General features: G+C 33.7%; 1 protein-coding gene across 2 annotated transcripts in view; it reads left to right on the forward strand.

Annotated features, from left to right (window-relative positions):
* Nucleotides 1-15,694, forward strand: part of rtknb (rhotekin b) — a 41,965-nt gene that overhangs the window by 3,492 nt on the left and 22,779 nt on the right. For both annotated transcript variants that reach the window (XM_055180395.2, XM_055180394.2), the window contains exons 2-10: nt 2,495-2,694; nt 4,862-4,923; nt 5,017-5,070; nt 5,153-5,270; nt 5,357-5,611; nt 8,371-8,465; nt 8,539-8,645; nt 8,746-8,874; nt 9,521-9,683. In XM_055180395.2, the coding sequence (XP_055036370.2) occupies nt 2,495-2,694; nt 4,862-4,923; nt 5,017-5,070; nt 5,153-5,270; nt 5,357-5,611; nt 8,371-8,465; nt 8,539-8,645; nt 8,746-8,874; nt 9,521-9,683 (1,183 nt within the window). The remainder of the gene's footprint in view (nt 1-2,494; nt 2,695-4,861; nt 4,924-5,016; nt 5,071-5,152; nt 5,271-5,356; nt 5,612-8,370; nt 8,466-8,538; nt 8,646-8,745; nt 8,875-9,520; nt 9,684-15,694) is intronic.

The following is a 15,694-nucleotide window of genomic DNA, read 5'->3' on the forward strand; positions in this document are numbered from 1 at the left end:
ACCTTTGAATGTTTCGACTGGCCAATCAGTACCAAGCATTTTGCAGTGCCATGTAGTGATAATAATAATATAATAAAAAGATGAACCAGGTGCCCCCCAGTGAAACAGGAGGCCCCCTCATTCTGTATTCTCTGGCGCCAACACTGTAAAATATGGTTAACCTTTGTGACCATGTTTGTGAAATCCAGTCTCAAAGAGAATATTTAACAACCCTTTGAAATTCTGGAATTTGAGGGTGCAAAAAATATTTGTATTATTTTCTATGCCACAAATATACTTGTGCTACTTAAGGCTGGTTTTGTGGTCCAGGATCACATATTTAATCTCTTTAGCCTGATTTTCTTAAACAGTGATCCTGACCTGAAGTGGCTTACACAAAAGACCAACATCAGCTGGTTTATAGCTGATCAGCCCTAAACAAGATTTACATTTTGCACATTCTGCACATTTCATAGGTCATCATGGCTTTCTACAGATAATAGATTTGGTGTCGATTCAGCATCCATTATGACTGAAATGAAAAATGTGCTAATAAGTTATAATCTGTTCTTGTCGTAGGTAAGGTGTGTGTTTGTTTTGTGATCAAGCTTTTGTGATTAAGGTTTTGCATAGTCTATGAGCAGTTTGAGTTTGCTGTTTAAATGACGGAATTAACATCATGCAAGTCCTAAAATAATCTTGGCTATGCATTTGTGATTTTCAATAAAATGTTTTGATTCAAACAATTACAATAAAAAGATATAAGATATAGAAGTAAAACAATTATTACGTGCTGCTAGCCTGGACCGATGTGCCTGTAAGGCACTTCGAAGGCACCACTGCGTTTACACATGTAGCCTTTTGCAACACGAATAAAAAGGTTAAATAAATGCATGTTTTCAAAGTCCCTGAGTAATCGTGTTAAATAACCGTCTTCATGATTTTTACCAAAATAATCGTAAAATGATCATGATTATGATTTTGCGCATAGTCGAGCAGCCCTAGCTAATCTACAATGTCTTAACATACTTGGAGAAGAAAAACATTCATGAGATTTCTGAAGAACTAGCAAATCTCTTTACCTTTACTGAACTTTCACAAACTAACAAGCACATTAGACATAAACATTGGCTTTGGGGTTTTGGGCTTTTACGTCATGGCTTATCCTGTACTTTTTAAACAGTCCTCTCATGTGATAAGAGTTATAAACAAACAACCATCAAAGTGTGCGTGTGTGTGTGTGTGTGTGTGTGTGTTTGTGTGTACGCGTGCAATGCGTGTGTGATGCTTAGGGCAATGGTTTTGATCTCGAATTGATCTAGTCCTTGTGGATTTTTTATTTTTCATAATGTATAATTCTTCCTTGTCATGTTGAAGGCCCATGCAGCGAAATGGAAAGTGTTGAGTTGAGTGGGTTTCTGGAAGATGTCCGTTAGCTTTGATGCCATGTTTATTCTAATTTGTCCTAAAAGAAGAGGAAAAATTACTTGTGCAAACTTTACGCCGGTTCTGTTTTTGGAAAGCGACCAAAAATTATGATACATAGTGCAGTCAGTTTTTCCACAAAAATCTCTCAAGCTACTTCTACACTGTAAAAAATTGCTGTAATTATGCAGCTGGTTGCCAGTAACTTACTGTAGAAGTTAAAGACTGAATAATGTTTCATGTTCATTTAACTTTGAACAAACTGTTGCCAGTAAATAACATAAATGTAAAATCTACAGTAAGTTACTGGCAGCTAGTAATACTGTAATTTCTACAGAATTTTTTTACAGTGTAACTACCAATAAATAACAATGGCATGTCATTTGATGGGTCCTTGTGTTTTTCGAAAGAAAAGTATTGCACTGGAATTTAAGATCCGTTTTTTACGTTTCTGAAGCATATGTGTATAGTTAGACAGATGAATTTGCTACACAGATGTACTACAACAATATGGGATTCATTACCGAATAGGCATCATGTTAAGCGATTACGTGTGTAACCCAACTGAAGTCATTTTTTTGTGATTTACTGTTTCCTATATATATATATAGGAAACAGTAAATCACTGTTTTCCTTTACATTATATATATATATATATATATATATATATATATATATATATATATATATATATATATATATATATATATATATATATATATATATATATATATATATATATATATATATATATATATATATAATGTAAAGGAAATTTTGTGAAAATATAACCTTGATATCTTAAATATTGATTGAGTCATGTCAAAGATTGAAATCAATGTGAAACCAATGATGGAAATCAAACATTGGTGCTCCTTGCTCAAAATAATTTAAGTCCACTTATCTGTCCCTCCCTTTCTTATTTTTAAGGTTATCAGCAAAAAAATCTGGTACATTCTTCCTTTTTTTTGTCCAGTAACTTCCTACTTAGATAGGATTAGACAATTGAACTGACAAAGTTTGTTCCTATGTGTATAAATCAAAAATTCAACATGATTCAAAATGATAAAACTACTTTCTCTTTTTGCAGGACTGTGAGGTGCAGAGATTGATCGAGAGAGAGGTGCGTATCAGAGATGGAGCTTGTAGGCTTTTAGCCGCGTGTTCTCAGAGGGAACAGGCCCTGGAAGCATCCAAAACCCTCCTCACCTCGAACAGTCGCATAATGGCCCTCATGAGCCGCCTGCAGCGCATGAAGGAAGCGCAGGCCATGCAGAGAGCTGGACGGAGGTAATGAACAGTATTTGTGTGTGTTTTAGCTTTAGGGTATGTGGGAGACATTATAATTAATAAAATGTAAAAATTAAAGAGAATTTTTCTCTATAGATTTATACATTTGTGACCCTGGATCACAAAACCAGTCGTAAGTCGCACGGGTACATTTGTAGCAATAGCCAACAATATTATCGATTGCTTTATGCCTAAAATCATTAGGATATAAAGGAAAGGTCATGTTGTGTATATATTTTTTAAATGTACTACCTTTATATGTAAGGGATAATCCACGGCTAGCCATGCATTAAAGGGTTTTAATGCACAACGTAGAGGCGAAGAACCACCCGACGTGTAATGTTTACAGTGTCATTTTTTAACAGACGGGTAAAATGACGGTCATTTTCTTAAGTTAAGGCGCGCACTCTGTTCGCTTTAAATAAAGTAGTGCCATTGTATTGCTTTTATTTAAATGAATTATCACATTTATTTAAATTCATTATTAAAAGAGAGAGACAGGGAACTGAAAGAGGACCCGAGAGAGAGAGAGAGAGAGATGCGTGCGCGAGTATATATAAAGCAATATCGCTCGAGTAGGAGTGTGAGATAGCTCTATATCATCACGGCTGTGATTAGGCCACGTGCCGGAGGCAGTCACAGCCGTGACGATATAGACCTATATCGCACGACTCCGAGAGCAATATTGCTTTTATACAACAGTTCAACGGCACACGTTTGAAAAAGAAAACTAGAAAACAACAACAGAGTTATTTTAAAAGCTGGTTTGTTTGGGAACTACTTTCTTCCGCCACGCATTTGAGGGCTGCCAGAATGACAGGTAACACTTTCGGCTGCTTTGAATCTCATAATAACTCAACAGAAGGAGTAGCCGTTTCTTTATATTACCGTTTCTTGGTCACAAAGTGTAGTTTTAAGATTAGTTCAGTCAAGAATATATATGTATTATATTTAAATCTGCAGTCGATTAGTAAACATAGCGCCTGTTTGAACGTTGGCTTAGTAAGATTTGGTGCGTATGAGAACCAGAGCATGAGCGGACGTCAGTGTTCACTTTTGTGTTGTTATTGTTTTGCCGCGAGGTAAAAGTTAATAAAACTCTGCTTATATAATGTTTCTATTGCTTTCCCATTTAATCTTAACGCGATACGAGCACTCGCTTGTCATTAGACTTTGTTCTTGTCAGTACTATATAAAACATTTGCATGCTGCTTATAAATATATCAGTGGTGATATCTCATAACGTGTTTTAATAGTCACGTCACGATAAAATTAATGATCAATGTCCACATTTAACAGCTGTGGTGCTTACCTGCGGTTCCACTGTGTTTTCGCGTTCTGATAAGAGATTTTGCTCCAGAAAAAAAATATTGTTTACATTCCTCTTTCCAAGTGTTAATCGTCCACACGATGTGACAAGACATTACTCCCATTAAGTTTATTGTAACATCCAAGAGCGCTGATCTTTGACGGAATAATCACTTCCGATTGGGATTCACACGGAGAGTGTTTAAAAACAGCGCGTGCCGTCTGTGTGTGTGCGTGCAGTTTTTCCAGTCAGAGATGAGCCTGTATCACTAATACCAAAATGACCAGCAGGTGGCGGAATGATACAAAATGGTGAAGCGGTTACTGTGCCGTTATCAGTAGAATATTGCACGCCTCTTACCCAATCAGATTCGAGAACCAGAAAGAACTGTTGTATAAATATATATAATGTATATGTATATGTTATTTTATTTTTTGTACCCTCAGATTCCGGATTTTCAACTATTTGTATCTCAGCCAAATATTGTCCTATCCTAACAAATCATACTTCAATGATAAATGATACATTTCAGATTATGTATGCATCTCAATAAGAAAGATACCCTTTTTACTGGTTTTGTGGTCCATGTTCAAGTCTAGCCAACTATTTAAGTTTGGATACAATATGTTTTATGTACAATATGATTTAATATCACACTTACTATGAATCTAACACAGTTTAAATGCTTCTTTATACACAAATATTATATAGATGGATATATATTTTAAAAAGTTCATCATTTTTGGGAATCCCTGGCATCATTAAGTTTGAAAAACACCTGGGGAGAAAAGACATCCAATCAGCTCAGTAGGTTCTGGTAAAGCACTTTTGATTGATTTATTGATTGGCTGGTTTTAGGTCTTTTGATGGTGGGGCTCTTGAGGAGAGATTGCCTTGTACCGCAAAAGTAGCCATTTCAGGTACTTTCTCTCTCTCACACACGCACAGACAAGTATTTGCATTATTTATTTGCATCAATTAAATAATGATTGTTTTTAACTTTATCTCCTCAGATATCCGTATTCCTCTTATGTGGAAGGACACAGAGTATTTTAAAAACAAAGGGGGTGTGTCTTACAAATGCATATAAAATTAAATAAATTTTTTTTTTGTTGTTGGTTCTTTTAATTTTCTCCTTTGCTTGTTTAGAGCTTCACCAGTGTGCTGTGTTCTGTTTACTGCGAGCTGGGACAGAGATTCATAATACAGATCTTGTAATAGTAGACAGGACACTTACAGACATCTGTTTCGAAGAAACGTTGATATTGTGAGATACTTCTCATTTAATTAGATTTTCAATTATAAATCGTTCAGTTTAGTTTAAATCACTTTTATACCATCCTGTCTGTGTAGCTCTGATGTACCTCCAGACTTTGACCTGTTGGTGGAGCTGTACAGCTGCCGTGTAGAGGAGGATTTCAGCTCGGGCCTCTCCTCCTGGAGGCTGAGCCGTTTGGGCAATTCTGTTACCCGCGCCTCCAGTAAGAAATTCATGTCAACTCTGGAGACGGCAGCTTCCTGTGGTTCTCATGGCAACGGGGGAGAATCTGGGGGAGGTGGGTCACCTGGAGGAGGATCACCTGTCCTGCTGCCCATCCAGTCTGTACAGTGAGTACCACTGGGATAAGTGTGTTCACAAACACAAAACTTACAATGCATATACAAGGCATTTAGTGGATTTTACTATACTCATTAGCTTAAGAAAAACACATGAGCATTATACGTTTTATGCAAGTTTTGATTAACATTATTTTGTATAAATTATTTCTTCAACCAACTTCATGAGGTGCTACTTGGATTGCTTTTTAAACATTATTGTAAAAATGTTTGCTGGATGCTTTGCCCTCACTATAAAGTCTTAACCCACTCATTTAGATTTTATCCTTAGTTTATGATGAAACTTACATTATCAAACTTTGATGCATTAAGCCTTGAGATGAAACTATTTTATGAACCCGGAGAACATAAATTCAGTTCAGATTTCTACTGATAGTGCAGGTATTTGTACACGATGACAGATGATGCTGGGCAATGTTTGACAGCTCAATGCCACACTTGGCTTAAATTTACCTGCAGAAGATTACAGATACAAATAGAAATGTGTGCATCCTTGGAGACGGTCCATACAGACAGACACACCTTGACTCTTTATTGTCTTAACATTCAGTCAGTCTGAGACAAAAAAACGAAGTAACTGATTTTAGCACAGATAACACATTTTTAGTTGAATCTGCCTGTCAAGAACGGCACATCATATTTCATTGTAAAAGCAAAAGGTATACAGTAAGAATGTGTATTTTGAAAAAGTTTGTTTTCATTGCAGAAAAAATATAAAGTTTAAACGGTAAAATATTTATATATTAGTGCTTGGCAAAGATTAATCGCAATTAATCGCATACTAAATAAAAGTTAATTTTTGCATAATACGTGTGTGTGTGTGTGTGTGTGTAAATATTGTGTATATTTAAACACACTCAGATACATATATACATTTCAGAACATTTTTATTTATATATAGTTTTTTAAAATGTATTTATAATATAGAATATATAAGAATATAAATAAATATATAAACACATGTAAATGTTTCTTAAATACATACATGAATGTTTGTTTGTGTATTTATATATACATCATAATTACACACAGCACACACTTGTATATTATGCTAAAAATCACTTTTATTTTGTATGCAATTAATCGCAATTAATCTTTGCACAGCACTTATTGCAATGTTTAAATATTTTACCTTTTAATATGTGGCAACACTTTACAATAAGGTTATATTGGTTATCATTAGTAAATGCATTAGCTAACATGAACTAACAATGAGCAATATAGTTTTTCAGCATTTATTAAGAATGTTAATGTTAGTTAATGCCAATACAATTGTTCATTTTTATGCATTGGCATTAAAGGGATAGTTCACCCTAAAATAAAAATTCTGTCATTTTCTTATCATCATGTTGTTTGAAACCTTTAAAAATATTTTTTTCTGATGAACACAAAAAAAGATATTTTGATAAATGTTGGTAAGCACACAGCTGATTGTAACCATTGACTTCCATAGTAGGAATTCAATGGGTACCATCAACTGTGTGCTTGCCATCATTTATCAAAATATCTTCTTCATTATTTATCACAATGCTTTCATAATATTTGTTTTTCTACTATGGAAGTCAATGGTTACAATTAGCTATGTGCTTACCATCATTTATCAAAATATTTATTTTTTTTGTTCATCAGAAAAAAATTCTTACAGGTTTAGAACAACATGAGGATAATTAAATGATGATACAATTTTAATTTTTGGTGAACTATCCCTTTAACTATTGTTGACAATTACAACATTTGATTTTATAAATGTATTAGTAAATGCTTAAATTAATACAATGTTAATTGTATTAATTTAAAAATATAATGCAAAAATCATGATGCAAAGTATGTCTTAAAATAAAATAAAAACATGTCTTATTTGTTTTTATTTTGAGATATAGGTGTTTTTGTTACATTTAAATCATATTATATGTGACCCTGGACCACAAATCAGTCGTAATGATACATTTTTTGTACATCACATGAAAGCTAAATAAATAAGCTTTGGCCAAGATACAACTATTTAAAAATCTGGAATCTGAGGATGCAAAAAATCTTAATATTGAGAAATACGCCTTTAAAGTTGTCCAACTAAACTTTTTAGTTATACATTTAAATAAATGTTTGATATATGTAAGGTAGGAAATGTATAAAATATTATCTTTACTTATCTTAATGATTTTTGACATTAACTCTTTCTTTTTTTTAAAGTTGCCAGCCAGCGCCAGCATTTTTCATGATTTTCACAAAAGTTTAATGCCTTCCAGAAAATGTTTTTCTTTAAATATATAAACATCAAATATATCAAATGAAAAGAATAGACTTATTGCTTAAAAAAAGTTTCATCACACCTTAATTATTTCTCTTTTTATTACCTTTCAAATATGGTATAGGTTTCTTCAAAAACACCAAATTTTGAGCAAAAAGCTGACATAATTGCATTTTTGTGAAGGACTTTTGATAGAGATCAGATTCAGAGCGATCCTCGGACATACAGCTGTTTGCCCTAGGGCGATACTACCGGGTTTTATAAGTTGCGGCCACCTGCTGGATAATAGCAGTATTACGGATTGCCGGAAATACTCGTCATTGGCGGGAAAGCAAGTTTTTTATTAATAAGTTAACTCGTCAATGGTGGGGAAAGAGTTAAAAAGATAAATCAATAATTTTGACCTAAACAATGTATTGTTGGTTATTCCTACAAATATACCTGCGCTACTTAAGACAAGGTTTTGTGGACCAGGGTCTTCAATATTACATCTTTTCCACAGGGGTCCAAAATATCATCTACTAGCTCACACATCTCTGAATCTCTGCCACATACAGAAGTCTTTCCGAACCCATGACCTGACCATATCAGGCACAGGTAAGTAAACACTGCTTTCACATTTCATTGATTCATTTTATACATTATCTATTAATATGTTTCTTTGCATCAGAGGAAACCTCATTCTGGTTGCCGTTGTACGGTAGCATGTGCTGTCGACTTGTGGCTCAGCCTCTCTGCTTAACTCGAGACGTCATGTGCGGAGACCTCCGGGTTCAGGTTAGTGAAAGTATAATAAACCTTGGTTATTAAATGAAGTACAATGTTACAGGCTTTACTAAATAACGCTCATTTACCTTTTGTGTCTTTTTTCCCCAAGTCAGATGCAAGTCCTGAGGAATGGACTGATGTCTACGGTGTCCTGAGAGGGACTGATTTAAATTGTTACCAGCAGCAAAGCGATACAGAATCTTTAGATAAACCAGTGTTTACTATTCCCATCAATAAGGTCAGACATTACAGGTCATTGGGTTAAATGCACACTTATTAAATAATAAATGTTATAAAGGCATTGGAAATGTTGCACAATAAATATCAAAGACATTGCAAGACAGTCTAAATGCAAAAAAATAAAACAACAGTGGAAATAGGAATTTAAAATCAATCTCTGCAACAAATAAGGAGCCACGATATATTTAATCTTTAAACCGAAAGATGGCACTCTGAATCTCTCTTATTCATTATGTAACTTAATTTTATGTACCAAAGGTTTTTAATTCTCCTCCTGCATGGTCACTGTCCATAGCTTAGCTCCAACCCCTATCAAATACACCTGAATCAGTACATTTACATTTGTTTTTATGCATTTGGTCGATACTTTTATTCAAAGCGACTTACAGTGCATACGTTTTTTGAACCACTATGTTCATTTCTTGGATTTAAACCCATGGCCTTTGTGCTGTTAGCGCAATACTTTTATTAGTGTTGGACCGATTTAGTTTTCTGAATTATGAGTATGTATTATGAGTAAATCCAGTGTTACAGTTTAAGTGGTTCTAAAAAGTTGTTTACTATCAGATGTGTGCTATTATGTTATCGCACTTGGTTTTAAAACCATATTTAAAGATATCCATCTGTGTGCATGCTTGCTTTAGGACACCCGCGTGCGTGCTGCAGAAAGGAATCCGTCTTTAAACACCCAAAGTATCACTATAAGTAACCAGACTGCTGATGAGACTACATACACCATTGTCACGCGACCGCCAGAGGACACACACCGCTGGATGGAGGCATTCTGGCAGCATTTTTATGACATGAGTAAGTCTGTGTACCAAAGCTCGTGCAGAATGCACAAAAACATTACAGCTAAACTAGAACACACCCCACTGTATTTATAGCAACAGGCTTTAGTCAATGACTAAAGTTGTAACGTATTGACATTTTTTTCTAAAAAGAATTTCTTTTTTGTAAGAAGTATCCGTGACAATTGAAAGTATGTGAAGTATTAGGACACTTTCTTAAAGGGCATATCTATATATCGTCATACTGTTTGTATCCACTTTTAACTTTAATACTGACACCATGACAATGAGATATGCAGCTGCTGTAATTGCTGCAAAAGGTGGGCATACCAAATATTTAAGAGTTAAAAGTGGATAAAAACAGTTCAACTCACTTCATCAGATATTTGTTGTGCTCAGAGCGATCATTATTATTAAATGTAATCGTGTATATATATATATAATCTTAAAATTACTGAATTATAAATGAGAATTTTATAGTATATGGTATTTTTCCCGTTTTAATTTTAAAGGGCACCTTTTATGCCCATTTTTACAATATTTAATAGAAGTCTCAGGTTCGGCCAGAATGTGTCTGTGAAGTTTCAACTCAAAATACCCCACATAATTTATTATAACATGTCTAATGGCGCTTTTCAGACGAAATCCAGACTTAGAAGGTGCCCAGCATCAGATTTTTTTAAAAGCCCTTGAAGCCAATTTTTTTTTTGCACGTATAAGATTAAGGTCTGAACTTACTATAACCATTAAATTTAGAGGATTTAAAAAATATTTCCTATAGAATTATTAAAATTTTTTAGATTATCATTATAAAAATTATCATTACCACAACATGATATTACATTAAATATATGCATTTACAAACTCATGTTTCGGTAATGAGAACTAAAAATTTGTCTAGGTACTAAACAAAAAAAAATAAGAACTGCTTACCTGAGTGCTTATCTTGAGTGTCACAGTCAATTATGTCCCTTCCAAAATTAAAAAAAAAAAGTTAGTTCCTTGAGGGCTTAAACAACGATTGAAAATTGTTGCGGAGGATGAGAAAATTGGTCTTGGACACATTTAAATTCCTTATTGTTGTCTCTTAACCAAATAGCACATGTTTCTTTACTGTAAATGTTTATAGTATAACATGCACTGAAGCTTTTTATTTTTTTGATTTTTTTAATTATAAATATTTCCATGTCAAAGAACCCAAATCCAGTCATAGACACGTTGCGGTAATGAAAATGTTCCCCTTAAATTTGGAAAAAACAACAAAATTGGTTTGTATGATGTCATTTGAAATCATGTGCAAAATAATACATGAAGAGATGTTTGTAACTGTATGCTTCTTATCTTGATACTCTTACTTTGCATTGACTTTTTTTTATCAAAATGTTTCATGACACCTCATAAATCTAATTTCGCGAGAATCACCCAATAGTATCTCACTCTTGAGATATGGCAGACAGCATACAACTCATTGAAGGTGGAAAATATGGTAACGCATGTTTGTCAGTCAGTGGCCGTGGGCGGGGCTTTATCAATGTGAGGTCACATTGAGTGCATTTACATGCACAGCCTTACGACGATTATGCGTAATAAACTGATAATGTGTGGGGTTATCTAAACGTGTAAAAAAAAATGTATTGGGGAAAGACCATAAACAGCGTAAGCAAAAACCGATCAGCACATGTAGTTTTTTGCTCATTACCATGATTTGGCATTGCATGTAAACACATTAACTTGGCTTTTTTTGCTGTTTCATTCATGTGCGCATGCAAGTAACACATAAAAGTCTGCACTCGTCTCAAGCAGTTGGCAGAGAAACTGCAAACATAAAAGCTCATGTTACATTTTCAGGTTCTGCAGACATGAGATGAGATAAAATAGTATAGCTTAAGACAGATTTCCTGTCAGCTTTTTGAACGGCTGTATGTACTATAGGCCGGTGACAAAATCCCATTTAAACGCTGTTTTCTTGATTTGCATGTAAACGCATGAAAACAGGTTTTTATAATAAGCAGATTTTTGATAGTTATCCGCTTATTCTGTGCATGTAAACACACTCATTCATAACAGAATCAAAACAGCATGTTCAATGATATAAAAGGATACAAAATGGAGGAGTGAGCGGAATTTTTTCTTTGTAGGGTGATCGTATTCACACATTTATGTCCAAATCCCTTATAAAAGTGGATTTTGCGTAATATTAGCCCTTTAATGACAGTGTTTATGGAGTATATGCTAATCTATGATCTGATATTTCAGAATGTTACGTAGTGCATCTTTTACGGAAACAAGGAAAACAGATCTCTTGTGCAAATTATTTGATAAGTGATATTTAATTCTCAGAAATACAGTAAAGAATTTTAAATATTTCCTTCCTTTAATGTGATCATGTGTCTTTTTTCTAGTGTTGCGCGATGTTCCCCATAGTGAGATCCTATCGTCAGCCTGTAAGATCGCAGATAGTATCGGGGGGCGGGGAAATAGTGTCCTCATTTACTTTTTTTTATTCATTTATGACATGCCACTAGATTGGTGGACAAAATAGAAGCTGATTTACTCTCAGGGCAGCTGTCAACACTGTCACAACCGTTTACACGAACCTGTAAACAAGCACAAAGTATTGATACGTGGGCCAAGCTCATCCTTTACTAAATTTATCATGATTCACTATAGTATTTGTAACTTCTGTACCACAGTTACCACAAATTTACCATTGTTTTATTACACCAGTTTAATCGTGATATTTCAATGAAAATAATAATACAAATTGCATTTAGCCATTTGCTTTACATTTTCTGTGGTAAAACCAATAATTCTATCGTGTAGTTTCCTTTCACATTCCTGCATAAAAGGCTAATTATGCGGCTCATTATGCAAATCTTTGATTCCTCAGGTGTCAATCACAGATTATTTGAGAGCTTACACGCCTCCTCGCATATGACCTTTCTAATCAAAAAGTGTTTTAGAAATTCTAAATCAATATATTTCTTTATGAATGAGTATGCAGGACGATTTTCACATCGTTTTGAAAAAAACCTTGAGACTACGTGGGTGATTCTCACAAAAACTTGGTTTTAAAAATGTCAAGCATGAAAATGTAAAAATTGCTTAAATTTACTTTTTTTCCCACCAGACATTGGAAAACAAAGTCTGGAGTAAATGGGAACATTAATTTAAAAACTTTTACTTATCATTAAACACTTTTTGTAACATAATTAAAAAAATTAGTCCTAAAAAATCTCATTACCGCAACAGTCAGAAAACATCAACACTGACATATTTTCAAAATGACATGACAAACCTGAAAGAACATAATTTGGAGATTCTGCACATGCATTTAAAATCAAAGTATTATGCTTCTATTAATTAAATTAACATTTAATAAACATCTGTTGCGGTAATGATAATCAAAATGTCGTGTAAGCATTCTGACAAGACAATATTTCAAATTAACTGTAAAAAAATGATCTTACCTGGTAGCCATCTTGAAGTAACTGGTCCATGTGCTTGGTCACTCAAAATCAAACTTTATTAAAATTCTGTATGTGTGCTTAAACTGTTCTCAAAAAGTGTTGCGGAGGATGAGAACATCAGGCATGGACACATCATTTTCCTAATTTTTCTTCATTATCATTATACATGAATATTCAGTAAATATTTTGTCTGTCATCTAAAGTAGTCTAGCAAAACATCCATTTATTTTTTTCTTAATATTTTTGTGTTAATTTGATTAAATTACAACATAACGCATGTTCAAACACAGCCGGACACATTGCGGTAATGAGAATTTCAGCAGAAAATGAGATAAAATTTACAATAATAAATTCTTATGTTGAAATCACACATTGTGCAAGGTAGAACACAGTATTGTGTTAATTCTAATGCTTTTTAATGTTACTATATTACACATTTTAAAGCTAAAATCATTAGTGCCGTGGTGTTTCAATGGTTTCGTGAGAATCACCCACTAAATCCAGTTTTGAGTCTTGTGAAAACCTGTTTAGTATGGGTTTTGTGGCCTTACATCAGTGACTTTGTATAACTTTTAGAAGGATTCTCTTGACATATAACTATATTATCAGTGGTGTATAAAACCTTACATAATATACTGTATGTTTTATATTACCTTAGAATAAGCAGTTTTTATCTACATACACCACAGGTCCTCTTACATGGAAGTCGCCATCATGTTTCTACAGTGGCCCTAACAGGACAAACTACTTTACAAAGCACGTTTTGTCCCTAAATTTTCTCAGAAATGGTTGTTCTGTGGCGGCTACCATATGCGTTTTGAAATTGAGGGGTAAACTGTGAATATTAACACCACAAGATTTATGCTAAAATGTAGACACGACACATTTAAAAATATAGCTTTTTCAAAAACCATGCATAAACATTTTTTTCTCAAAAATGCGAACATAAACATACATGTACTCATATAATATTGTAGCTCAGTCTTTGCCGAACATGGTGTTTTGCCATTATTACATTTTTCCAGAAAATTTGCTGGAAATTGTAGCACTATTCTTTCTTTGAAGCATTGCTATGCTCCTCAGGAAATGGAAAATTACGATATCTATTTCAAGAAAGCATGACTTTTAACAGTGTTTCTCATCAGTCTACAGGTTTCCTTATTGCAGTAGCCAAAATTCCCCTTGCTGTTCCCTTGCACTATTTGACAGCAACGTTTAAATTTAATTTCTGCATGTTTGTATACAACAACAAATACTTACAACGAATAATGTGAAGTATGCAGTTTCAATCACAATAATAGTGATGACGAGTAATTAGCATTAAATTAAATCAGATGCATAAATATTATTGCTGGGAAAGAGCTGATACACTGTAAAAAAAATTAGTAGAAATTGCAGCTGGGTTGCCGGTAACTTACCGTAGATTTAAATTTATGTTTTTACTGGCAACATTTTGTTCAAAGTTAAATGTTTACAAGTCTTTGTCTTTACAGAGTAAAACTAAAAAAACAGCATCAAGAAAAAAATTCTGGAAAACAAAATCTGAAGCAAAAAACAGAAAAAGGTTGATGATGATTTCTGGTTCCCAGAATGCTTTGCATGAGGCTGTTATTGTATAGTTTTATTCTGTAAAGATAAAGACTTGTTAATAGGGATGCACCGATAGGATTTTTTTGGGCCGATACCGATTTAAACAGACAACTTCTGGCCGATGCCGATATTAAACACATGTATACAAAATTATACAGTTGGTCTATTAGCTAGCTATTTTCTGCATCAAATTATTTTTACTAAACATGGATTGGATCTAATAAACATTCAACTGACCAACATAATAAGAGAGGCACAAATTAAGCTAAAACAAATATAATAAGACAGCATAACCACCTTCAAAGGTGGTTTTTGCTATTCAGCATTTATTTTATTAATAACATTAACTCATTTTTTACATATAATGGATTTCTTTATGCAGTTAATTAATAAACAATCGGTATCGGCCTTTCTCGTGCTATTGCCGATATGCCGATGGTTTCAAATTCATCAAAAATCGGCCGATAAATATCGGCGGCCGATACATCGGTGCATCACTACTTGTTAATATTTAAAATGTATTTATCTTTGAACAAACTCTTGCCAGTAAATAACATAAATTTAAATCTACGGTAAATTACCGCCAACCCAGCTGCAATAACATTGTAATTTCTACTGATTTTTTTTACAGTGTATGTTAAAGATGAAATGTTTGATGTTAACGAGATAATTCAGGTGCCTGGATTCCAGTGGTGCTGCCATGTTTACGGAAGTCTGTTCACGGCATCACATAAATTCAGTTTAAATGTTCTGTGTTGTCTTTAATGCTTTTTAGTATGCACGTTATGTATCTTTAATGCATTTCCATAGCGTTTGATTCACTTTACACAAGGTTCCATTTATTAATATTAGTTAACTTCTTTTGTGTACATGAGCTAACAATAAACATAATTCTAGGGGCGGTTTCCCAGAAAGGGCTTATTCTAGTCCCAGACTAAAATGTATGTTTGAGCTGCCTTGATCTGAA

This window comes from Misgurnus anguillicaudatus, chromosome 9 (genome assembly GCF_027580225.2).
Source record: "Misgurnus anguillicaudatus chromosome 9, ASM2758022v2, whole genome shotgun sequence".
Lineage (NCBI taxonomy): Eukaryota > Metazoa > Chordata > Actinopteri > Cypriniformes > Cobitidae > Misgurnus > Misgurnus anguillicaudatus.